General features: G+C 30.7%; 3 protein-coding genes and 1 long non-coding RNA gene across 6 annotated transcripts; 2 read left to right on the forward strand and 2 right to left on the reverse strand.

Moving 5' to 3' along the window:
- The first annotated feature begins 1,924 nt into the window (after positions 1–1,924).
- LOC126836735 (uncharacterized) lies at positions 1,925–3,422 on the forward strand. The gene is made up of 3 exons (XR_007685377.1): positions 1,925–2,650; positions 2,717–2,905; positions 2,972–3,422. It is a non-coding gene; the product is annotated as an uncharacterized LOC126836735 (long non-coding RNA).
- A 6,666-nt stretch (positions 3,423–10,088) lies between these two features.
- On the reverse strand, positions 10,089–12,109 carry LOC126837006 (cytosol aminopeptidase-like). The gene is made up of 2 exons (XM_050570731.1): positions 12,012–12,109; positions 10,089–11,682 (listed from the first exon to the last, which is right to left on the reverse strand). Exons 1-2 carry the CDS (start codon positions 12,107–12,109, stop codon positions 10,089–10,091), a joined length of 1,692 nt encoding a protein of 563 aa, XP_050426688.1.
- A 6,176-nt stretch (positions 12,110–18,285) lies between these two features.
- Positions 18,286–24,160, reverse strand: LOC126836666 (sodium/potassium-transporting ATPase subunit beta-2-like). 3 transcript variants are annotated; one of them, XM_050570263.1, is made up of 7 exons: positions 22,492–22,620; positions 21,862–22,002; positions 21,554–21,667; positions 21,302–21,483; positions 20,629–20,733; positions 20,348–20,516; positions 18,286–19,518 (listed from the first exon to the last, which is right to left on the reverse strand). In XM_050570263.1, exons 2-7 carry the CDS (start codon positions 21,953–21,955, stop codon positions 19,412–19,414), a joined length of 771 nt encoding a protein of 256 aa, XP_050426220.1. In that variant the 5' UTR covers positions 21,956–22,002; positions 22,492–22,620; the 3' UTR covers positions 18,286–19,411. The 3 variants fall into 3 exon arrangements, with proteins under 3 accessions (XP_050426220.1, XP_050426221.1, XP_050426219.1); XM_050570264.1 differs by lacking the exon at positions 22,492–22,620 and adding an exon at positions 22,300–22,440; XM_050570262.1 differs by lacking the exon at positions 22,492–22,620 and adding an exon at positions 23,904–24,160 and having other exon boundaries at positions 18,289–19,518.
- A 383-nt stretch (positions 24,161–24,543) lies between these two features.
- LOC126836642 (28S ribosomal protein S18b, mitochondrial) lies at positions 24,544–26,683 on the forward strand. Its single transcript, XM_050570216.1, has 5 exons — positions 24,544–24,796; positions 24,896–25,046; positions 25,927–26,024; positions 26,094–26,224; positions 26,305–26,683. Exons 1-5 carry the CDS (start codon positions 24,713–24,715, stop codon positions 26,435–26,437), a joined length of 597 nt encoding a protein of 198 aa, XP_050426173.1. The 5' UTR covers positions 24,544–24,712; the 3' UTR covers positions 26,438–26,683.
- The last annotated feature ends 467 nt before the right edge of the window (positions 26,684–27,150 follow it).

The raw sequence follows: 27,150 nt of genomic DNA on the forward strand, positions 1-27,150 counted from the left end.
ATCTATGTAAGTGTAATTAAGATTTAACATTTAGATTATAAATACCTAAAGATAAAATTTGTTTTATTATAAATTAAATTTTTCATTGAAAACTTGTAGCTTAAAATACATATTTTAAAATAGTTATTAATAAAATTTTGAAATTTTAGAAGCTTAACATAGTATTTCAAAATAATTGACTACTAGCTAAACTAATTAGCCCGATTACTAGTAATAACTTATTTTAAGACAAAAAAAATAATAAAAACGATTAAAAAATATAAAAAAAAATAAAATTATAAATTAATGATTAGATGTAAGAATAAAAAAAAATCCAACTACGACTAAAACTATAACCATTAATCATTATACTCACTAATCATAATTGAATCGATAAATATATGTGAATGTTGATTTAACTATTTCTTATAGTTTAAGTTAATTTACTAGGAAAATGTAAAACTAAAAAAAACAATAAAAACAATTTAAAGTTTTAATTGTACCTATATTTAATTTATTAGAAATTAAAACATTTAATTAGAAACTATGTAGACTAGTTTTATTAAAAATATTTATAAATCTAAAATCAGTTTTACCGTATTTTGAATTAAAATTAAATTAATAATTATGAACAGCGTTTTATAACATTATTTCAATTTTTTGTTTATTTTACAGTTTCTACATTTTTTTTAAATTATTGACTTATGCCTAACTCTGAATCCTCTGAAAGCTAAATCGACATTTAGGTATACATTTTATACATAAAATTTGCGAAAGAATTACAATCGTACGGTAGTTGGAGTCAATGCCCCTCCCCTTCCTTCAGCTGCATTATCCGTTGAAACCATTGTTTTTTTTATTATATAAAACAATTTTTTTTTAGCAAAAACTTATGTTGTGTTGTGTGCATTATAATACAAGTGTTTTTTTGTTTTTGCATTAATTTATCAATATTTAATCTGTTCATAAATGATTACATGTTAACGATTTATTATTACTATAAACATAAGCCTATGAGACGGTATGTGGTGCGCTGCGCAGAAATAATTGCAGTATATTCTAATTACTTACCACAATAGGACCACATACATTTCCGTAAGGTCACACACTTTCGTTATATATAAGGATAATAATACGTTTATGATTAATACAATATTATTTATAAGTACTTAATTGTATACAGCGTGTAAGGAGTAACGCCGAATAATATGCAAATAAATTTAAGTTTAATAACGTCCATCAATAGTGTTTTACGATACAATCCGTCACGGTAATCTTATTTGTTTGTCTCCTAGTATCTATCCATCCAACATAAGCCATCCGCCAACCTCTATGCACTTTGACGGGTCTGTCTAAGGACAGTTCTGTTTAGATGCCGGAGTGACCGTCAGAATAAAATAAACTTTTGATCATACCCAAAAGGCGGTCACGTCAACACTTAAGCCCTTTTCTTTTTTTTCTGTTAACAACTACAAACTTTTGTCGGTCGCGCCCGCACGAGAACGGGAAACAATATTATCGCGCGAGGATAACACAATTGTGTTGACGAATGTTTAAACTTCCTCTTTTTTTTCCCCCTCTGACAATTCTTTATGTCGAGATCAATCATCGCAACGGACGGCAGCTGCGTCACAAGAGACGTCAATAAACAACACACACACACATACTGACCGTCATAGATGTAACTAATAACAATTTTCGAATTGCCAACAAAGAAAAAATACATAATGTATAAGGCGTAAACGTTTCGACAAAGAAATAGTCAGCCACTCGAAACATCGTAACTATACAGGGTGATCCAACTAACGTAAGACACTCATTTTCTCTGAAAGTATGAATATTTTGCGAATTTTTTTTTCCCTAAAATTTTAGGTACATATTTAGCTACATTTTTCAATATTTAGAAAAATTTTATCTTCAACCCTTATACGTTAAATAAGTACGAACCTCGTTTTTTCAAATGGGAACATATGTTTTAAATTCCATAAATATAAAGACAAAAAATCTAAAAAAATGTTAGCGTTTGAATTTTTAATTTTCATCCATTTGTTCGCTGTTTATGACTTTGTAAAGATTTGAATTTTTGTCTATATTTCTTAATAATTTCATTCGATTCGACAAAGACAAGTAGTTTTATTACGACGGTCATCACATCAAATATAATAATAATTTGATGTTAACGCATTCCGTATCATAATCAGATATAATAAATAACCATACATTATTAGACGAAAGGTAGACTGTTACGGATAACGGACTTTACACTTTAACCTAATCTAGCTGGAGCTAGTCATTAGCTGGTTATCTCGGATAACAATCTAGTATCTAAACTATGCATCAGTTACCACGGAATAATCGAGTGACCAGTACCAATAATATATTTTATTATTTGTACAAAATCACATTATATTTATTATTTGTACATAACCTCATCGCTAACAAATTTCGACTTCGAAGTTCACACGTTTTCCATTAGTGAAATGAGAAATTGCAAACTTAATTAAAAAATGTTAGTAAATTTACATTTTACTTTATAGTAAATATGATAGCATGCTTATTGTAGTTATGTCATAACTCGTTATTTTATAATTTTTTAAATATATCAATTGATAATATTTGCTCTCGACTTTATTTTGACGTTACATTCTTGGACACACCATTAATTTAATAGGTAAGTTTATTAAAGTTTAATAGATAATTTAATACAATACGAATTCAATTAGCTTTTTTATTTTAGGTTGAATGCTTTTTTCCGAAAATCTTTTATCATTTAAAAATCAATGTTATCATGTCAGAAATATCTATGGCGTTGAGAATAGGCTATACCAATTACTATGGAAATGTCTTTTCAATTGGACCCAAGACTGAAGACCTAACAATTTTATATCAAGGTGTAAATTATAAATATAAAGCATTAATTTAATAGGTAAGTTTATTAGAGTTTAATGGGTAATTTAATACAATACGATTTCAATTAGCTTTTTTAATTTAGGTTGAATGCTTTTTTACTGAAAATATTTCATCTTTTAAAAACCAATGTTATCATGTAAAATTGGTTTTGAGTATGACATATCAATTGCTATGGAAATGTCTTTCCAATCGGACCTAAGACCTTACAATTATATATCAAGGTGTAAATTATAAGTATAAAACATTTATTTCTAATGTGACATTTTTTCATGTGAATGTATAATATCAACACTAAGCAATTTGAATGAAAAGTGTGTTGTGTTAACTTAAAATAATTATTAATGCATGTATTTGTGTATGTGGGTTGATAATACTCATATACCCGTTTCATTTATTTTTAAAAATATCAGTAATTAATGTATGAATTTCATACTACTACATACAAGGAATCGCTTCTTGATTATACCAATATTTATAATAATATGTAAGTATATTATTTTTATTTGATTAAACTTATCTAAGGTAGTTCAAATGTCTGCTTTCAGTTTAGTTATTTCTTACAATGAGCTAACCCATATATTGTGTGTTTAACATACATTACGGATATTTGATCATAAAGTTTTAGCTATAACTGACACGGGTATTTGGCTATCAAAGTTAAATTTTATATCAAATTTATTAATATACAATAATTCTCTCTTTGAAAAGTTGTAATTCTATTAATTTGTATTTAATGAATTCAGTAAATCAAGTAAATTATTTTTTTGAACTTGCCTAAGATAATTCTTATAGTTAATTTTATTTATTGAATTTTGATTTTGTTAGATTTGTTTAATTACCAACGATTGTTAAAAGAAAAAAATTTAAATCAGTATTATAGAAGTTGAACAATTTCAAATGTATAGATATTGTTTTTGTTTAATATTTTTGATTGAATATTTTCAAAATAGTAACATTTGTAATTTTTAAATTTATTGTTGTATTAATAATTAGTTTATGAATATTTTATTAGTTAAATACTTATATTATCAGACAAAAGATTATTATTGTTCTTTAAATGTTATACTATACTATATATTTGTCGTTGAAATTTATCAACACAATTGTTTGACTATGTGTTATCAATGTTCAAATTTTGTAAAATACACAGTAAAAATTAATAAAAATTGTTTTTAACTCTTTAAAGTAGGAAAATTGTTGCATACGCATTACAGCAAATATTCTTTTAACCATTATTTGCATCATTAAAGGTAAATAAATTTTATTTTTAACAACTATGCATTATAAGTTAGTATAATTGATTTTATAATTATTTGTGTTCATACATAAATATAGTATACATGTATGTATGTGTATAAAATCGGACAAACTTGTCGCGTACAAATTCCATAAAATTTAAATCCTTAATAATGTGTTTTATTACAGAATAATTGTTAAATTTAGATACTACAATTTAGCTAAGGCTATTTTTGATTTAATATTGCCACTTTTACATAATCTTAGTAAAACGTACCCGTTATAATAGATTAATAATGACAATACTTTAATTTGTATAGTAAACAAGGAAATATCAAATAATGGTTTTCTTTTTAAACAAATAAAATCTATTAAGCTTTTAATTTTCTAGATATTAAATAGTGAAGAAAATAATAAAAATAAGAAAATACTGACTATACATAAAATCAAAATAGCAGATTCAACTGTAAAAGAATTAACTTTTCAATTTGAAATTTTTGAAACAGACATATTTTATTATAAAGGCTTTAGAATCACTATTATTATAACATTATACACCTTATAAGTTATAATAATAATTAGTAAGTACTAATAAAAATATAAGAACATATAAACTATTTAATTTAATAGTTATTAATAAAATAAAAAAGACAAGTTCTGATAATTTAATGTTTGCGTGACACAAACCCTAACTTTATTTCTGAAGTTTGAGTATCACTGTGTGATTTTGTGTAATTGAGTCACAAACTATTGATCCATATTTTTATTAACGGGATCTTAATAAGAAATAACTTGACTTAAAAAAAAATGAAATATCAATTATGTTGAAAAATTTACCGTTACAGAAAAATCAAATCTTTTTTGCCAACAGGATGGGGAAAACAGAAAAAAAAGTAAAAGTACTTTAAATCACAGTTTGGAACTACCGGCTTAAATTAAGTTGATAATTAATACAATTTCAAACTTAACTGTGATTTTGTTGTAGGTTCCTAAAACACTGTTTACAAACATCTAGTCTTTAGACAACTTAATCATTTAAACACAGTCCACTTTATTGCATTATTTTTTATTAATAAAGTTGTTTATATAATAAAAAAAAGTTAGTTATAAATGTAAAATAAGCAACATTTTAAATATTTACTGTAGAATTAAAATAGTAAGCAAATTAAATCCAAAATTCCTTATTTAGTGTAAATTGTTTAAAACAATTATTTGAGCACAGAACATATTTTGAATAAATTGAACATAACTAAACAAATAATAGTAACGCTTCTCGACGCGTGTCTTATTCAATGTATGCACTTATGAGATTGTAAGCCAAATTTTAAAGCTATTGTTTACTACCTATAAAAACTAAAAATTATAATTTTCAAATAGCATAATAATGATCTGTTGTACTGTGCTGTTACTTGTTGAATGTAGAACATAGATAGTAGAAAAATATGATAACTAATGATAATAATATTTTGTATTATCATCATAGCAGCAGTTATCAACCTACTTGTACCACGGTTTTTGATTGTTATGGTTAAATAGCCATTCGTTAGCTGCTGTCAATATAGGTCTGTCAACCTACCTGTCATGACGGTGTGTTAGAAAAGTCGGTAATCTATAAATATGAAACGCTAGTCAAACAAAATATCACAAAACATTTTATTGTGTTTGGTTATCTGTGTACTCATCTATCGGACAATGCGATCATAAATAAGTATTTTATTGGCTCCCGGTCTTTGGAAAACCAAAGAAATATAACAATATTTAAGAGAAAATGTAATATCTTTACAAAGTCATAGCTAACGACTAGATGGATAAAAATTAATAATTCAAACGATAACATATTTTTAAATTTTTTGCCTACAAATTTATGGAATTAAAAACATATGTTGCCATTTGAAAACGTGAACTTAGACCCTTTTTATCGTATAAGGGATGAAAATAAAAATTTTCGAAGCATTGAAAAATGTAGTAAAACTTATACCTAAAAGAATAGGAAAAAATGTTTTTTCAAAATATTCATATTTTCCGAGAAAATGAGTGTCTTACGTTAGTTGGATCACCCTGTATATTATACATTCAATGCGCCGCATATCTTTCCCCTCCAAAACTTTTATAAGTATATCATGTTTGTTCGAGTATTACAAGAATAATAGTGTCAATAATATATTTATTAATTATGTCATTGATATTTAATTCTAGATAATTAACTAGAATAGTTACAAACAAATTAAAGTTCGAACATTTGTTATTTAAAAAAAAGGTTTAGGGTGACAAGTCCTGGATATTTTTTCTTTTTTACTACACTGTTTTTGTGTACACATTTTACATGTACTCTTACAATATGAGTCGACCAAGGATGGGAAGAGTTACATTTTTATGTAACTAACAACTAGCCAATTCAAATATATATAAATTAGAGGCGTGGCTATCAAAATCCAGATTCAGGAAAAACAATGATGCTTCTATTTTGTTAGTCTCAAAAAAAATGTTTTGGGAAGATAACTGGCGACGAATGTAAGTAATTTTAAGGAATATTATTAATAGGATTATTTATGGTCACGATTCATGATAACTACCGTATCGTATTTATTGAACTCAATGTTTTTTTTTTACTTATGTAGACTAGCATCAGACCGAGGGTCTTAACTATAATGTATTGAGAACATAATATCATCGTTTATTTTTTATTTTAGTTTAATTTCTGTGTTTGAGAGTGTCTCCGCCTCCTATAGGTTATAATATGGCCACCAAGCTACAAGCTGGGCAGCTATAATGAAGGATCCATGGTACAAGAACCGGCTATCTCCAATTTAAAAAAAAAATTGTTTTTTCACGGAAAAGTATTTAAATTTTGGTGCATCAGACAGTAAAATCGGACTATTGCCTAGAAGATAATACAAAACGCATTTTCCCCCGCCAATAGTGGTAAATGGGACAATGGATTTTCTTTTGGGCGGTCCTCAACAATTTCAAAATATGGAGATAGCCGGTTATGCACCGGACTCTTCTGTTGGTATTCATTGTTGATTTGTATTCACGACGTGCATGGTGTCTACAAGGTCTTTGGATGTCATGTACAGAGTTCAGAAAGTGCGTCGGTTCCACATAAGTATAGCAACCACTAGTGTACCACAGTACTCGACCATAGCAACGGTATGTACTTTCAATAGCGACCGGTGTCAGCATACTGACAATATGAACAGGTTGCGGTCGGACAACTTGAGCGTAATCGTACGCGTCCACCACGGCATCGGATTCGAGCTGATCGAAGGCCACGTGTCGTTAGAGGCCACGTTTGACGATGCACTCCGGTCGAGCTCGCGCGCTTTTCCGGCGCATCGGTACCGGATCAACTTTGACGAGCGGTTCGTGTGGACGGCCGACAAGACGAGGGTGAAGAGTATGCGAACCGCAAACGGAGTGGTACTGGTACAATGTTTTCGAATACCGACGATTCCGGCCTACCGCGGTGACAATTACGTGGACGACGAGTTATACGAGAGGCAAAGAGTGGGACTGGTCGTGATCCGGCTAAAAGAATTCCAGGTAATCGGTCGGGACTGGGACCAGGAAGTGGCGTTCAAAAACTACAAATTGCATTGCGGTACAGGCAACGGCAACGTGGCACTACGCATGTCTTTCTTCGTCAAAGACACCACTCCTGCCTCGGCGGCCGCCGCCGATCTGAAAAATCCTTCCGCGGTCACACCGCAAGCTCGTTACCGGCAACTCAGGGATAGGGCGATGACGGCGGCACCCACAGGCCGAAAACTACCGGTGGCCACTAATCGACCACAATCGGTGGCGGAAGAGGCGGTCAACCGTCAACTCGACCCGAAAACAGCGACAAAACGAGGTGAACGCGATTTGTACAAGAGGAGTGCAATATAAATACATTTAGTTGACTCTTTCTATTTGCAGAACTGTTAAAGAGAACGACAGATCAGGGGGCAGCATACCGAAGCGACAGAAATGAAACTTTGAACGGCAACGGCCACTCGATGTGTGCTCACAAACTAATATGTCCGCTTAATAGAATCGACTTGCGCACGTCCAATGCCACAACGGACGACTTTATCAAAACGATGGAACAATTGACCACAGACATGGGTGAAGTGCGGGAAAAGACTTTCCGGCAATGCGCAACGGTCACTGACTACGCCAACAGGAGCGGCTTGAATGTGCACAGAATTACGTGTAAAGACGGTTTGAGGATAGGCGGTGGCAGGGGCGCTGTATATAAATTAGACCCGTCAGAAAAACACCGACGATGTACGACGGCCGCTAGCAGAGATTCGCTGCTGACGATCACGGCGGCCACGAGCAAAGAAACGCTGTTGACGGTGACGACGGCCAGCGCGTCGAGCGAGAACGTGACCATCTGTGCGAGGCGTAACAGAACAGTGTCGACCGCGAGGCAACGAAACGACCACAACGCAAAAACGTCCGGGACAGTCATCAACCGAGTACCGTGCAGTTCCCAATCCGATTATATCATGCAGCGTCCAGTCATGCTGATAGACGAGTTGCAGAAGAGTGTTAACCACTTTGTTGATAACATTCATCAAATGAGGGAAAAAAGAGGTCACACCAAAACGAAATACTCGAAAAGTATGACTGTTCTGAAAAAACTAGACGAGGAAACTGCGAAACTCGTGGGCAAAATAAAATATATCCAACAAGCCACTTAATGTGAGCCCCTTCATTACTTAATTACTCATAAGCTGTTATTGTAATGGGAACGTTATTTTATTTGTTTGTTTTTACAATGCTATACATAGCAAAACAAAATGTTTTTTATAGTTCTGAAAGTATTAACTATATTAACGTAAATTACTTAGTACGTTTATATTTATAATAATTATTGACGGCAATTTAACAACAATCTAACCATTAAAATATAATTATATTTATTTTTAATCATTCGTATTTGAATCCAACCAGACGCGTATCATGAATCTTTCGTTTCACATCATGTGTAACTTATGAAAGAAAAACTTTTAATCACACTATCAAATCTGATCGCGTGACTATTTTCAACAGTTCTATTTCAAATGCTAGGTTAGTGTGACATTTGTGTTACTTAGTTTCAAACCGGTACTAACTAAGTAAGCAAAAAGCTGTGATCTTTCTAGCTATCGACGGACTGATGGACCATCTTGGATAGCGAATCCACTAGGAAACTTTCCTAGGAGACTGCGATGGTAGTCTTATATGGGACTGAGCTTAATCTGATTTTCCATATTACAATTTAGAAATACAACTAGCTAAGTACCCGGTTTCGCTTGGATTAAGAAATACAATTGCAACAGAGTAATTACAAATGTACACCTATGTATATTTTGTATTTGCTTAAGTTATATGATGACTTAAAATAGATTTTAAAATTCATCATTCATATGAGTATTAAAATGATGAATTTACTAATATCGGTTAATTAACCACAATATTTAATTATTTTTACTTTGAATTTTTCTACTCTGGGTGGGTATTTGTTTAAAAAAAACTATAAGAAAATTATAAATGTAAAATATGTGTGTGGTATACAATCGGTGTTACCAGCGATTGTTAATTTAAATTGTTGCTGGCTCTAACAAACTATTTATTCATTAATCAGAATTCATTCATGTTAAAATTGCTACTAATTTCACTAAAATTTTTCGGGCAACTTTTTCAATTTTTCTTTCCGTAAAAAGCTTATTCGGACTACTACGACAATTTTTTTTAAATAATGAGCCAAATCGGTCCAGCCGTTCTCAAGTGATGCGATCACCAGCGAACAGATTTTCATTTATATATATGTACATATATATAAATATGTACATATTATGCTATATGCTATATATTATATATGTATTATTTAAAATGTACAAAATTCTTTGCGACCTTGTAACGATAACAACACGATACCATAGTAACATTAAAATATATTTCTAAAGTATAATACGTTAAAATATCACGATTAATTATTTCGTGGGTTGTGGGCAGGTCATCTGTCCTAAAAGTTCTATTAGCGTTCGTGTGGGTCGACCGGACATACCGGGCGCTAGATAGGCAGCATCTAGTCCATTGGTTCGGAGGAGACCACCGATTTCTAAGTGCAGCCAGGGGACGGCTAGTGGCACGAATTGTTGAAGGAATGCGGCAGCCTGCATTGCAAATCCGCCAAAAATGGGCATTGAGTTGACGACATCCACTTCTTGGGCCGCAGATGTCATCTGCACGCTGGCCTGTTTCCATAGCGGTAATCGCCATACGCGGTCTCCGGTTTTCATGGCAGCCGCCCGCAACGATTCCATTAGTGAATCATTACTAGTGAATGCACCCACAGCCTGAGTAGTCCAGACCTCGGTGCGGTCGCTATACGGCCCTAAGTCGAGCAGCATATGGGGCTTGTAACAAGAGTCAGAAGCGATCATGGTCAACACATCTGCTACGATCAACTGGTTGGCTTTGGCCGTGTCTTTCACCAAAACCGTTAATTTTTTCATGTCCACAACTGCCCCGGGCTCCATGGCTCCCGATCCTATGATGTTCTCTGACAGCGGTATAAACGCTTTAATGTTCAATTTTAATTCCAGGGCGCTTACTGCCCGTAGAACGCTAATTAGACACGCGGCGCCAGATACTTCACCCCGAACGTACTTTTGTAATGAGCACGTCCTCAATGAGCCAAGACCTCCGGAGTTGTATGTTAGGCCTGGAGCGATCAATACGATGGGTGGCGCGTTCATATCGCATCCTTCGTACGTGCATTCTAGGAGTTGTGGCTCTTCGCATGATCCGCTGGACACAGCCAGCAACCCGTTCATTTTTCTCGACTCCATAAATCGCTTTGCTCGCACGATGACATCAATGCCTTGGTTAGACAACAGAGTGACTGCTTGTCGAGCAAACGATTTGGGTGTCAGTAAGTTGGCCGGAATATCTTGCAACTGCCGTGTCAGATTCTGCGCCGCACCCTTCTGCAGGCCAATTTGCCACTCATACCAGTCGCAGCTGTCATACAATTCAATTTTAGGCAGAGCCTTTTTATTTTCTCTGGATTTGAGCTCATCGTATGACCACATACCCATCGACGCACCTTCGGCCGAATTCTGTGCCGATTCAAAGCTCTCCAGATATATTTTCTGCAAGTCAAAATTGAGTAACGATTTTGTGCCCAGAGCTGCCGCGTTTCGCACGCATTCCATTTCATCGTTTATTCCTTCTCGCTCGTTGTACCCGAGACACCCGTCGTCTAACCCGACCACGGACACGTACGGGAACTCAGTGTCTAGCCCAAAAAATGTTCGTACTTCGCACTTGGCCGGTGGTGGCTTGGCCGCTTTAAGTTGTTCTAGCAGTTTGCCTTTAACGATGTCATTGAACTTACTGGCAGTCTTCGTTAATGTCAGAGTCTCGCCCGTCCGATCACCGTGTCGTACGTAACATCCCAGTACCAACCCTTTTTGCGATGGTGATACTCCAGTAGGACTACACGACAAGGATTCCGCATACAATCTGGGCCACACCGACGGTATTTTCCACTTATGTAAAAGAACCCGTTTCGAAAGACCTCTGTACATATTATGTATAGACATTGCACAAAAACACTATCAAACAATAATATCCACATAAACGTAACGCCGTTGGGAAAAATGTAATGATAATAGGCGCGATTGATGATTTTCAAGCTAGCAATGTGTTTAAACAACGCTATTGCCATTCAGCCAGACGTATTTTTGAAGAAACTAAATAAAGTGAATGAAAACTAACTGAATAAAGGACCAAGTAATATATATGAATTAATACTAAGATGTAATTAATAAAAAAAAAATACTGTTAGGTACCTACATTTTTTAGCTTGTAGTTTTATTAGCATTAAGTGCTTTTTAGTCTGTACTCACTGTAATTTTCTTTTATACTGGACCGATTTCTTTGAGTAGCAACTATCTTCTTCTTCTTCTTTGGTAAACTCGGCCACTAGGACCATCCCGACATACATCCTTGCTTCCAATTTTCTCTATTCGATGCCTGTATCCTTCAGTCTACACCTCCTCCTAATGCTTTCACATCATTCCTTACTACGTCCTCCCATCTCAGACGTGGTCTTCCCAGCGGTCTTTTCCCAGTAAGGTTTTCTTCTAATACTATGCGTATGAGTGGGTTTTGACTACGCCAAGCATGCCCAGCCCATAGCAATCTTTTGTTCTTTATTGTTTCGAGTATACTGGGTTTATGGAAGAGCGTTTCTAATTCATCATTTTTTCTTATTCTCCACTCACCGCTTAGCATGTACTTTACTGGTCCAAAAATCTTTCGCAGTATTTTTCTTTCCAGAACTAAGAGTTTTCTTTCATCATATTTCCTTAATGGCCATGTCTCAGCTCTATAAGTAATCACCGGTCGTATTAATGTAATGTATAATTGTATTTTTAAATCCTTTGAAAGTGATGAGTAGCAACTATATAAATCACAAATTTTATCTAGTTGGTACTTTGGGGGGTAAAATTTGAATAATTACACTCATACTTCACCCTATAAATCGGGAAAACAAAAATAGGATTATACGGGTTTTCAATTTTTCTAGCTATAATTTCGAGACTAATGGTCGGATCTAGTTGAAATTTATAAAGAATGTTTATTTGGTATGTTTGCCGTTAAAACTTATTTATTTTTAAAAATATGATATTTAAATGTGTTTTTCAACTATTATTATTATTTTTACTACTGTACAAGTAGTAAATATAAGTACAATTAAATAAATACGTTTGTAACCTATATTTTTCGTTCTAGGGAAATCTTTTTAAATTGGAAAATGTATACTTGTTGTTGAGCCTCATACGGCAATATTCTCAATTTTTAATTTACACATTTCCCGCCCTCCACAGGGGAAGACATTTTTTCCTGTTATACTGGTTTGAAAACACTATTCACAAATTTGCATTGAAGCGTTTATTCGCTTTTAACCATTTTTTATCACTTTTAGTTATAATAATTCCTGTAGACCTGAGACCTTCCCGTCCCCATTATGCTCCAACTCCACTGTGCTGGTTTTTATTTAACTGATTCACTTCCGACTTCAACGAAATAATACTGTACCTTTACTGAATAAATATTTCTGTTGTGGATATCAGTAATAAGCTAATTAACATAAATGTCTAATGAATAAGAACATGCTCAAGTTAACTTAGACGTTTATAGGATAACTTCCGGTTTGTACATAATATATATATATATATATACATACATATATACAGAGTGATCCAGGCACGGAACAAACTTTGAGAATGATCTCATGTCAGTGAGCGGAATCAAAAACCTAAAGCAAAAGCAAATGCGGGACTTAAAAGGGTACTTACGGCAGCTACATTTAATATTAAATTTATTACAAAATTAAATGCAGCTCGAGATTTTTTTGTCCCCTGAAATCCCTATTTTAATATGTCACACGATTTTCGGGATTTTCAGACGCCGGGGTGACGCTACGAGCAGTGGCGGTTCTAGCTTACGGGCAGGGTGGGCAGCCCGTACCAAAATGTATGGATTATAAAAATATAGTTTATATTACCTATAATTTTTAATAACATTATATGTTTAACTACATTTTGTATAAAGAATAAAGAAATTACCCGTACGAAATTTGAGTCCTAGAACCGCCTGGCTACGAGATTTTTTTTCGATTCCGCTTACCAACATGATAATATTCTCAAAGTTTGTATGAAAAAAACCTGTATCATCCTGTGTATATGAGTCATTGATAGACGATAACCGATAAGGCCCCTTCTGCGACAACCTTGATAGTAAATTTCAATGAAATATGTATTTTTATTCTTTCTGCCTTCTGCTTTGTGACGGCTCTGTAACAACGTTAATTAGTAATAATAAAAATATACACATTAACAGCCGCTGTGGTTCTTATATAACCGACCAAGACGTCCTGTGTTTTATTCTGGCACCATTCATTACTGAATCAGTTACCACTGACAAATTCTGTCCGTTTATTTGGTTTTGCATAAGATAATTATATTTTATTTAAGAATAGAAAATAGTTTACCCAACAAACTTATACTGCTTTATGTAAAAATAAGGAAATATGATAAGTTACATGTCGTTTGATTTCATAGATGCAAATTATTATCCACAGAGCACAGTACATTTTATGTAGTAAAAGTTTTTCCTAATAGTTCTATGTTTTCTGCCAAATTGCATCGCCATCTTGGAACTAATTATAAAGACGCCTAAGATAAACCTGCGATTTTTTTTATTCGAGAGCCTTTTGGGGCTCCTTAGATTTTATTTAGCAAGTTAAGGGCTCCACAAATAAAGAAATTTGAGAACCGCTGTTGTAGAAAGAAATTAGTATAATACGAGTTATTCATGTGACCCTAGGCAGCTATAACGGCCCTTTACCCGGCATACGTCGTGACTCGGGCCGTTTAAAATACTTGACTACCCGGGTTAAAATATAGTATTAAAATTCTGTGCATCCCTCCTGGTAATTATTCTAGCAACAGCTATGGCTGTACCTATTATAAATTGTGTGTTACCTATTTTAAAAAGTCTATTTCTTACTCTACTGAGCTGCAACTACTATTTTTTGTACTGTGACTGGGATTACTACAATCGCTATTTAAGTTATTTAAACAGTTAGCTTTGGAAATTCATTTTTTGGGCTTTCGTATGCATCGTTTTTGTAAAAAAAAGTGTTACGTCTAAGAATGTTTCGACATGTTTTATAATATGAACTAAAAAACATAACTAAAACTAGGCCTTAATGATATTGTTTTTTATTTTTATTTTTTCAAACAGCAAATTACTAAAAAAGGAGTTGTAGGCCATGATAAAATATATTTTTAAATATATTTGTGTGACCCTAATTACTCAACTATTTTATTATATTTACAAAGATGAAATAATAGGCTTCAATCAGACCAACTTAATAAAAACGTATAAGTTATGTTTTCCTGTTAGTACAGAATTGACAGTTGTTCTTCAGAAAGTTATTTAACCTAACCATAAACACAGAAATGTTGCCAGCCTTATTTTCTTTTAAATATCGCTTTTCATTTATTTCAATCAAATAAAATACTATTTTAAACAAAATGTAAATACAAACATTACGATTAACCAATAAAGTTCTTTTTTTACGTGTAAGATTAATGTCATCATTTTAAAATTATGCACGAGTTTTAGCGTTTCGGCAACACTGATATTCAATACTGTGTTTATCTTCTAAGGCTTATAACGGTCCATTTAGGACCATTGCCGCTTTCAACACGCTCTTCCACCCCCAACTTGGACCTTGGTTATATATTATAATTAACAATTTCATAAACATGTTATATGGTTAAATTTTATAATTCACAATTTCATAATTCATCGTCATATAATTATACAATTTGACTGTCAAAACGGTTACGTGGCTTAGTGATAGTTGATTAGCTTTTTAGTTTTTACTATGTCTTATCAAAAAGTTAACGAAAATATTAACGTTGTCACAGAAGTAAGTCTAAATGAACAAGTTCTAATGTTTTGTGTCTTTTTATATGAAAATATGAAATAATAGCTATTTTTTAGTTTTTATATTGTATCTATAATGATGTATTATCATTTATCATATAATATACTATTATTTATCTTATAATAAATCTTAAATAGCTCTGTTCTAACATGACCAAAGCGTTGCAAAATTTGGAAGAAGAAAAAATGCAGTTGGAAAAAGCTAACAAATCCCTGAGGACAGAAAATGAAAAACTATATCAGTATGTTATGAAAGTTCTTGAGGTTAACAATCATCTGCGGCAGTCTTTAAGTAAAACTATTGGTGTGTATTTAAATTAATATATACCTAATTAATTTTTAAAAAAATGTAATCTTTAGATCCATTAGTACAGCCATACTCAACCTGCGGCCCACCAATTGTTTTTATTCCAAAAAGAACTCGTACTAAAAATATATAAAGGCTATATAAAAAAAAATATATGTATATAAATATTAAATATAACAAAACAATTATATTTTCAAGATGTGTATCGTACAAGATTGCGATAAGGATGATTATCAAATGTTATACATAATATATAAATGTATTTTTAATTTTTTTTTCAAATCCTCTTCGCGTTCATATTGACTTGACATATTGAGTTAATATTGAGTTTTGACACTTGTAGAGTTTTCTGCTCAGATTTATGTACTATGGAAGTCATAGGCCTTTCAAAAAAAAAACTGAATTCTTTTTTTTCTACTAAGTACTTGATTTTTACTTTAAATATGATGGCATACAATGGTGAAGTCAAGATGCCCACCATTTCTTATAAAAAAAAAACTTGATTTTTCATTAATTTGTATTTCTTTTTATTCAAAAACTGTCAAAATTTAACATTATCCTTAATTTTATTATTATTTACTTATTTTGCTCCTTCAAAGTTTTTTTTTATGAAATCATATTTAACAGCATAAATATCATAGTTTTAAGTTCTTAGTTTTTACTTCATACAAATTGAGGTGAAAATCAACATGGGCTAAAAATGCTATCCGTTAAGTGATAAGATACCTAAAGATAACTAAGATTATGGTAAGTATAAAAGGATAATAATAAATTACATTAATCAATTGTACAAACTTTAAACTATTATCAAATTATATAATATATACTACTATAATATACTATTGTTGTCTGTTGACACTTGATCGTGGACCTTTAGTTAGGACCTGAGCTTACAATATAATTTGAACAAGTTAATAAATGTATTATAGTAAAATATGAAATCTTTATCTATAGCATTAATTGGATGGTTTTATTATAATAATAGGGTACTTAAGTCATGTGGAACTAACATTAGCCATTTCCTAATACAAGACCAATTATTGATTGTTTACAGGTGAAAACAAAGCTTTAGAAAAATACCTAGACACCACAAATAAAAAAAAAAAAGGTTGGTGTGATTAGAGCAAAACAATTTTTTTTTTTACTGAGAATTATTGTTAAAACAGCATTAATGCATAATCATAAAAACAAAATTTATAATCAACTTTTTAGATACAGGTTCAATATACTATTGAACCTGTATTATTGAGTAATTTAGTACATACATTTCCCTCTAAAATTTAAAACTGGTAAAATAATACATACAAACATAAAGATATAATAATAATATGTGTCGTGGAAATAAAATGAGATTATATTGTCTTAGGCCTTAGCACAAGCCACAATAATGCGATGTAACACAAATAAATATAACCGCTGCAACATCATTGACACATAACTTCTTCAATATTTTTGTTTCTCAAATTTCAATATTTATAATTTTTAAAAAACCACCAACTATAAATTTTAGTACTGTTCAATTTTTGGTTTCTAATTTCCATACTAACTACTTAAACTATATCAGGGTCTAAAGCTAAACTCTAAATATTTAAGGCACAGAACTCTCAAGAAACAGCTAATGAGAATTGAGAACTCGAAATCAGTAAAATTGTTAAGAGCATCAGTGTAGCCAGAAATTAACCATTATTACAAATTATTCATTGCTGCCAAAACTGATTTCACACATTTTCCGGTTAGGAAATGAACAGTGTCGCCTGAAATAAGAGAAAAATACTAATTTTTTACATGTCGAGTACAGTCTACTACACAAATATAAAAATTTCAGTTATCTGTGATCAATATAAAGGAATTAAAAAAAATCCCTCCAAATGAAACTCATCACCTGGTCACCACAAAATTTTAATAAGTTCATCTAGACAACCGAACAAATACTGTTCAAATTTTTGGGAAAAATATAAATCCGCATAGTCGCTATAAAAGGACATAGTATTTGCACAGACCAACGCGCACGCATACACACCAATTGACAGAATGCCAAGTTGTTCTATTTTCGATTACAATACAATATAAGGTCTCACAGCCATTTCGATAATCGGAAAAAAATTTTGCAGGAAACCGTAGCTTCCTCTATGAGGAATCAAAAACGTATATTATAAAATTATTTTAAAGTTATGAACAAAATGTATATTTTACCACAAAAGTTACAAATTTGGCATATTATAGTATATACAAAATTTTAACTTACATATTGTTCTATAATAAATGTTATATATTAAAGGTAACATTTATTTATTTTTATAACAATAACTAATAGGTTGTTTTAAACAAATTAAATTTTTTACTTGTGAGAATCGGAGTTATTGTTAATGTTAGTGAACACGTAGGTTAAATATATTAAACTTATTTTGTTAAAAACTAACTTAAAATAAATAAAATATTTAAAATGTATCACAATAGTATAAAATATATTGTTTAATGTTATAAATTAACTATTTTAAATAATAATAAAAAAAACTACAATAATGAGAAAAGGGAAATATGGTATAGTGTTCAATTTACAACCATTTATATAATTATTATTTAAGAGTAGTGTACATAAACGAGATTAAAATTAATTATTATTTGTTTTATCGAAAAAAACAGTTAAAAACTATTAAAAGTAAATCGATATACCTTAATAAGATTCATTTTTAAAACTTAAATATTACTCTTAACAACTTAATGGAAGGTATACACTATAGCTAGGGAAACGGAACAATTTATTGGAATATTATATTTTCCGGATTTCTCTATTCTGACCTTGATAGAACAATATATTGTTTCAGATTACTCCATTCCTACTCAAACGAAACGATTTAATTTTAATAATGCTCTTGATTACTCTGTCGATGTTGCCATACTTCTTGAAATGTATTGTTTTCACTGTAGTCGAAACGGAATAATAACCTAGAGCATTATATTGTTCTGTCAATGTCGAAATAGGGTAACTTGAAACAATATATTGCTGCAGCAAAGTTGGAATGGAATTCAATATATTGTTTCAATTCCTGACTGTAACATAAATACATGCCAATTAGGCAATAAAAAAAAATGTATACAAGAATAATAATTATTATAAATCAAGTTGTAAAACACACAAAACATTAAATTTAAATATAAACTTTATACAATGGAAATGTTATAAGTATATAATAAATTGTTTTTATGTTTTAGAAAAAGAACTCAATTGCACAATATAGAAGAAAATGATTATACACTTTTGTGGATATTTTTATAATATTTTTTTATTTTGTTTCCTAGTTAATAAATAATACTGTTTTATAGAGTAAAATGTTAAAAATTGTATACCTTTATGATAATTTCTAAAATATGAAATATTGTTAAAAATCGTATGTTATTATTCAAAACATGTCAAAAATTTACTTGTTATGATAAAACTCTTACGGGTCGTATTATTCTTAAATAATTATTAAGAACCTAATCAATCATGAGTTCAAAATGCACTGATCCTCTGTTGACGCCATTTTGTTTATGAACAATATTCTTTGCCCATGCTTTGCACAGTATATTTATAACAATGCTTTCTAAAATACAAAACAAAAAACTAAGTTAGTCACAGCAGTATTCACAATGGTTATGTGTAAACTTCTTGCTAGTTTTAATAGAAATTCCACATTGAAAAAAAACAAGTTGAACTTAACATGGCCGCCGTATTATTAATTTATGCTTTAATTAAAGTGAAAGAAATCTGTTAAATTTTATTAGTCAAGTACATTTTCTCAATTATCAACAATAAATTATTATAAATAACTTTTTTTTATGTTATCTAGTATTGTTTTCTATTTATTTTATTAATACTTGCTTCTATAGATACTTCGATTGACACTTTAGACAAAGTGTACCTAGTAATAATTTAATTATCAAAACATATATGTTTAGATCAAATTTGACGTTTTTACAAAACGATTTGACAGAAATCATATACATTTGACAAATTTTATTGTCCTTTAAAATACACCAGATAACGTGGTGTTGCTGTTAATGCGGGATTTACATGGGACGATTTCAGCCGTATGACTAGGCCGTTTGACTATGTAAATAGCAGCAGGTGAATAAAATCACATGAGTCAAAGTTGACTGTTGACTTTTGTGTCAGGCGACTTTGTTGGTAACAAGCCACACACCGGAAATCAATCAATGTAAACCCCACTTAAGATAACGAGATGTTAAACAGATTGTCTGCTTTATATCTGTAACAATTATTTCTGACAACCTGTCGGATTCACTTTATCACTACTACTTCAGTATTAGTTGCACCAATTTAATCCTAGCCAAATCGCGCGTTAAGATGTTTACACATTGATAATTAACATTGTTTTGATATATTATAAGATGGTTTTGCATTCAACATACTTGCTGGTCTCCTAAAATGCATTGCGACCAGAGGACTGAGATATCCTTCAGAGTTTTCAAATGGAAAGAAGTATCCAGGAAATCCAGGAATAGGCCAATAAGACATTGGTCCAATAAGCTCTTTGTCTGCCGTAGTTTCTCCGTCACAAGACACCCATACAGTTTTCAACTAAATAAATTATAATGTAAGTAAATAACTATTGCTAACTTATTTTTAATCTGAGATAAAAAAACAATGTTGACAAGAAACTATATTAATTTAATGAATAATTTAAACTAACTTCATGTGGATTGGTTATGTTTTTGATGTGGAATTGTAGCCAATCTGGCATATCTGAAGGAAGGTCGTTAGGGTCATCATAGAAAATTGGGTTCCAACCATAAATCTGCAAAAGAAACATTTACAAGTGTATTCTAAAATCATGTTTCATGTCAGTAATTGTAAAAAAAATTTAATTTTCTTTACATTAGAAGATATTGGTAGAGGACACAAAAAATATGTAAGCAACAGATTATATATTTATGTTACACTAATGCCTAACTTTTTTTTATAATGTGACCGTTAACAATAATTTATTGGTTTTAATTATAATTAATTTAATAAAAATTCTAAATAAAGGTTTTATAAAAACAATTTTTTTTTAGCTAACCCAGTTTTTTTGCACTATGCTTTAATTTATAAATAAAAAACATAAAAATTTAGCTATATCTATCACAATATTATAATATATCACCAATGTTGTTTAATGTATTTATCGGAAGAGAACTTATAAAAAATGTATAGCTCCGCAAACGACATTGCTTTAATAACTGAAAACGAGATGGAAATTGCATTAGAAGAAGAGATGCAGAAGTGTTTAGAAGAATATGACCTGAAAATAAACTGGAAAAAACTAAGGTTATGATATGCCAGATACTAATTAGATTAATTGCTTCATACTTCTTTTACATTACCTTGTTGAGTTTTAAAAATATACACGGTGCTTGTCGATCAAAATAAAATCTATGTTCTTCTGTACATAGCTCAAATGCTTTAACGTCGACATCACACACTTTTCCTTTACCAGGCGGGTTTTCGTAATTACATGTAGCTATGTTTTGACCTCTTCCTGGTGTTAAACCGGGTTTCTTGTAAACTGTAATGGATAATAATGGATTACATTTACCAATTTATACCAACGTTTAAAACTAACAAAACAGTCATACCATCTAAAAAGTCAGCGAGTCTTCTCATCCACACAGAGTATTCTTCAACGGATTTACTGTTGATATGAATCAAAGTACTATGAGTTTCATTGGACATAGGTCTAAATCCTAAGCCTAAAAATAATAGTAACAAAGTTCGTTTTAAAAACCATATAAAAGTGTCACAATTTTTTTCAGGCTTAACAAGCCATTGGGGCTCAACGCTACATACTACAAGTTTTTTAACTATTTATACTCAGAGAGTGGTTAGACTTTGACAAAAGTATTAAAAAAAACATTTTATATTAATTTTTTTGTACAATAAATACCTGGATTTGTGCCTATCAATGAATGTTCCAATTGTCTTGTTGGCGTACGTGGATCTAATGTTTGAAAGAAAATCCATAGTACCACAGAAAACATGGCAACAAGCGATAGATAAAATGCTGTATAATACAATCCTATTTGAGCTAAAAAATAAAAGATTATTAAACATAAGTTTTTACAATGAAAGAAAAATAATTATGTCCTGTGAATTTATAGCCTATGCTTTTCATTTGAAATTTAAAAAAAAAACTGCCGTAAATATATATTAGCTCTGTAATAATTTAACAAAATATAAAATCCAACACTAAAATAATCAAAATACTACGGTTATGCAGCTAGCTAGAGACATAAAGTTATTGGTTAGATTTTCAATATAGAGCAAAACTTCTCATGATACATAAATCCCAAAACCACAAGTTCTAAAGCCTAATTTACCATACCATTTCTCCTATTAGGGACTGACTAAGAGTGACGTTTACACACGTTTCACATAACCTAATGGAGTTTAGTGATACTACTAACAAACAGCGGAAAAGTTTTGCAACAAAAAAAGGTTTTGACATAAAAGGCAGCAAAAAGTAAAAGATATTTATAGAAACGTTTTAAATTTATAGTATTGTTATGACCCTAACCTTCAGTTAACCGCTACACACCATTTACACAAAACACACAACTACACTAAGCCTAATATTACTCATATTATAATAGCTCTCTGAGTCATGCATTGGCATACTTATACTAAAGATGACTAATGGTCATTACAGAGCGCACCTGCATGATTATCTGGCGTAGTGATTAAATTACATTACAAATATATATATATCAAAACTATTTAGAGTCCGTTCCGCTCTGATAAGCTATTTGGGAAAAACATGTTATTGCCATTTTATAAGATTAGATTGCCAAAATAATACCAATTAAAATAATCATACGATGTGCGTTCGCTGTAGCGTCCGCCCATCAAGTCAACACAACTTACACAATAACACATTTACACAGATTAGCATAACCATATAAATAGGAGTAGGATCCAAGCCTATTCTAGACGAATTATTACACTCAAGCAAAATACATCTATGTAGCAGTTTGGCTACTCATATTTTAATGTACAATAAATTTAAACTTATAATTTTAAAAAAGTCTTAAGTTATTTACAAATCCATCTTCCTGAATTGGTTTCAACTTGAACAACTTGATACTTTTTGATATTTATATCACCAAGCATCACACTATTTAAATGTAACATTATGTTTGTAAATCTATTGCTGATCTACGTACCATCAAACTTTGAAACCTTCTAAAGAGGCTAGGACTCTCTTAAGTTAAGATCCTTTTCTATTATCAAAAGCATAGAATCATCGTATACTAGTCAAATTATTGGAACAAATTTATTTTACCGGACACCCTTTTTTGCATAATATTTTTTTGCTATATTATAGAGTTTTAAGGCTAATTACAAATCTGAAACAGAATTAGGGGGACCTGTTTTAGTTAAAAGTTATAGCTACTTGAAATTTGCAAATTTTGATTTCAAACCTAACCCATCCTTGCGTTGCCAACAAATGTATGGTGCGGGCAGCCGCATCTTCCACTGACCGCCACCTATTATTATACATTCAGAAATATAACTTTTGAACTAGAGGAGGCCGCCTATATCTGACTTCAAATTCTAAATCAGCGTAACACCATCATATGGCAAAAAAAAGTGTCCGGTAAAGTTAATTTATGCCACAATATTTAAAACACAAAAGTTGATATGGGTAAAAAAAAGATAAATAGATCATACAAATAACAAAATATAGAGAAAAAAGTTTGCTGGGAGCAGTTTACGAATTAACAAAAACCATTTGAAAAATATGTATTATTTGAAACGTTTATAACTTGTGTTCTAAAAAATATCAAAAAACTAAACACAAACAATGGCAGACACACCCTTTTGTCAATAAACAAAACATAAATCCCAGAAGCGCATAAAACGCCAAACCCAGTCTTGGGTTTTTTTTAATTATTTATGGTTGTTTAATAATTATAACAGAGGTCTTACCCCAGTTGGAGGGTGTACGCCCAAATACTTCACCAGTATCCTTGTCGTAGGCATACATGATGAATCTTTTGGACAATGGCATGTGACGTTTGTCATTGTCAATGCCAATGAAATTGGTCTTGCTGCCGTAATGCTGCATGTTGCGAGGATTTGTAAAGTGAATAAACTTAATAGTCAGTTCATCGGAAAAGAATACAGAACAATTCAAGGCGTGTTCAACAAACTATCAACTGAAGCTACACAAATATTTTGATTAAATTATGAACAGAATTCCTTATCAACTATAAACAACAATATTATGCGCTAGTTAACAGGGATGCGCTTGGGTAACTACCACTTCATCACTACGACATCTCTACTCCAAAAACTATTGAGATGAACAAGATATTTTTAAGTTACTAAAATCTGGTGTAGTTTGCTTTTATTAATAAATCTAAATAAACTATTCAATAACAATATTTAGTAATTAAAAAATATTGATATTGAAACTCAAACAGTTAAAATATTTAAATAATATTGTCTGCTGTGATAATGTTTTTGGTGTTATCTATGTAGCTAATGGAGGTACTTTTTAACTATCTACATTGTACAGAGCCATTCGAACACCAAGAACCATTCTTGATATTGATAACTCTGGTTTCGGTACACGGTAGTCGTAGTCGGCAAACAGCATGTAATCTCTTGTAAATCACAATTTACATTATAGTCAATAGTCATTACTCACTTTTTTTACTTAAGCTTTTTGCTAACAACTAAAAAACTGTACAAAAACATAGTGCAGTGTTAATATTTGTTCTATTTCCAATAAAATGATATTAAACTCATTTCGTACGTTGTCTGTAGCTCTGTACAAAACAGCAAGCAGTTTTCCAGTCGTAAAACATGTAGTGCATGTAAGTTAGCTGTCAATAATAATAATAAGAAAACCTAACTAAATTGTGTTTGTTCGACAAAGTTAAGTACTATTGCTTAATGGTAATTTTTGTTTCTAGAACACCAGTAGAAATGTATACACCAGTTTTATCAGGTATAATGAAACTTTATCGGAACAGGTTTCGGAATCTTATGTAAAACGTGATCCTCTAAGAGATCGCAGTACAATTATACCAGTTGAAACTAGTATCGAATATTTAAAAAGTGACGGTAATAATGATTTTATTGTTATAATATTTTGCTTACAAAATAAAGTTATCTAATTAAATATTAACAGTAGTAATACATCATCACTTAAATTGTTATTTGTTGCTAAATTCTTATTTAACAGTTACGTATGATTAATATGAAATTAGAAGGCTGAGATTTACAAAATACTTAAGCTATTGCCTACTAAATAGTTCATAAAAAAATATGAATTAGCTACACTAATTAACCTTAATATTAATCATTGGCAATCCCTTTTTTTATCTTTTTAACTGGACATTTTTTTTTATAATCTTATGTGATTAATTACATGCATGACCATTTTAGTTATAGACACATTTGTTTAACCATTTATAACTTCTAATCTAATTGCAAGCAGCCCAACATTTTTGCAGATTCGTAATCAGTATAATGAGTACTATCAATTTAAAAAAATGTTTTCCTGTAAAGTTGAATTGTTCTTGACAATTCACAACAAAGTATATTTAATTTTTAAAAATTCAGTCCCTTTAAAAATAAAACTAGGAATCAAGTTTGAAATATTATATTGAAACTAGCTGATTGTTGAGCTTTTAATAAGATGTCATTTAAAATCCAAGTAAGCAGCAATCTTTATTAAATCAAAAAGTAGATATCTTCTATTTCAACCATTTTATTCGACAATAGTAGTTTTAAATTGAAAAGTTTCTTACATGTAATTACTTTGTAATCTGGCATTGTTTCTTCTATATTTTTAATTTTTGTATTTAGCTATAGTTTAAAATAATGAATTATAATCTATTCATCATTATAATGAATTATAGTTCTTCAATAACAACTAATAAAACTAATTCAATAAATAGAAGTATATATTTTATTATACTTGAGTTTTCTTTTTTTTTAGCCTACAAATCTACTTACGGAAATAATCCAGTATGGAAAGAATATCGTAGAAATCATAAAGGAAGTATTCCGCCAAGGAAAACTAGAAAAACATGTATTGTATGTTAATGTTAATTACTCATTACTTTTAGCTGCTCTTTATACCTATCTTATTATACATTTTACTAGAGAGCCGATTTGATTACTTCTGGTAATCCATGTCCAGTATGCCGTGATGAATATTTAGTTCTTGATTATAGAAACATTGAACTACTCAAACAATTCATTAGTCCTCATTCCGGTCAAGTATTGTCCTATAAGTAAGTAGTATTTGCTTGTGCAACACATATAATAATATAATTTCATGTTAGTTTACTTTGTAATGTAACATTTTTCACAGGTTAACAGGGATATGTCAAAAACAGTATGAGAAACTACTTATTGCAGTGCAAAAAGCCAAAGACTGGGGATACATTAAGTTTGACCTACCAATAAAAACGTATAATTATGATGAGTATAAAAACGAAAAGTAAACAATAAATAGACTTTTACTTTAATCTATGTACCATGTTGTTAATGTTTAAAAACGCTAGGTAGGTTTTTTAAATACTACATAAAAACCATGTATATTTTAAAGCTAGATCAATAGAAATTATAATAATGTATTGTACTATTATCAATATTTTATTGCATTTTAATATACACAACCGTAGTAAATTTATCATATATTATTAAAAATGGTATTACAATTTATATTAATACAGTATATAATTAATTCATTTTTTGGTGCTATTGTTTCATTTATCAAAATATGGTCAGTGTTCCTACTTACAAATAATTTTTTTTTTTAATTAACACTACTGTTACATACAGATTTTATTTATTTATATAAATAATACAAATGACTTATCTAAGTTAGCCAATTATCAAAACTACAAAATATTTAAAATTAAATTTAAAACAATATGTTAATTGAACATATATGTTGTTATAAAAAACAACTATAAAGCAACAATTTGTATTATGTGTGTGTTTGAGTGTTAAAGTGTGCATGTTGTTTGCTGATTAGTGCTTTATCCAACTGCTGGATCTATAAACAAACAACATTTTTAATTAGATTTATACAAAGTTACCATATAGAAAAAACGTTAGCAACTTATGGTTATACATATAGTAAAGAAATTAATATTTAAACTCTTAACCATAGAAATAATACACTATGGGTGTACGTATTTCGGCAACAACG

This window comes from Adelges cooleyi, unplaced genomic scaffold (assembly GCF_023614345.1).
Source record: "Adelges cooleyi isolate 19-005CV unplaced genomic scaffold, UGA_ACOO_1.1 ACOO_flye_CR_arks_rails_tigmint_CR_PRNA_247, whole genome shotgun sequence".
NCBI lineage: Eukaryota > Metazoa > Arthropoda > Insecta > Hemiptera > Adelgidae > Adelges > Adelges cooleyi.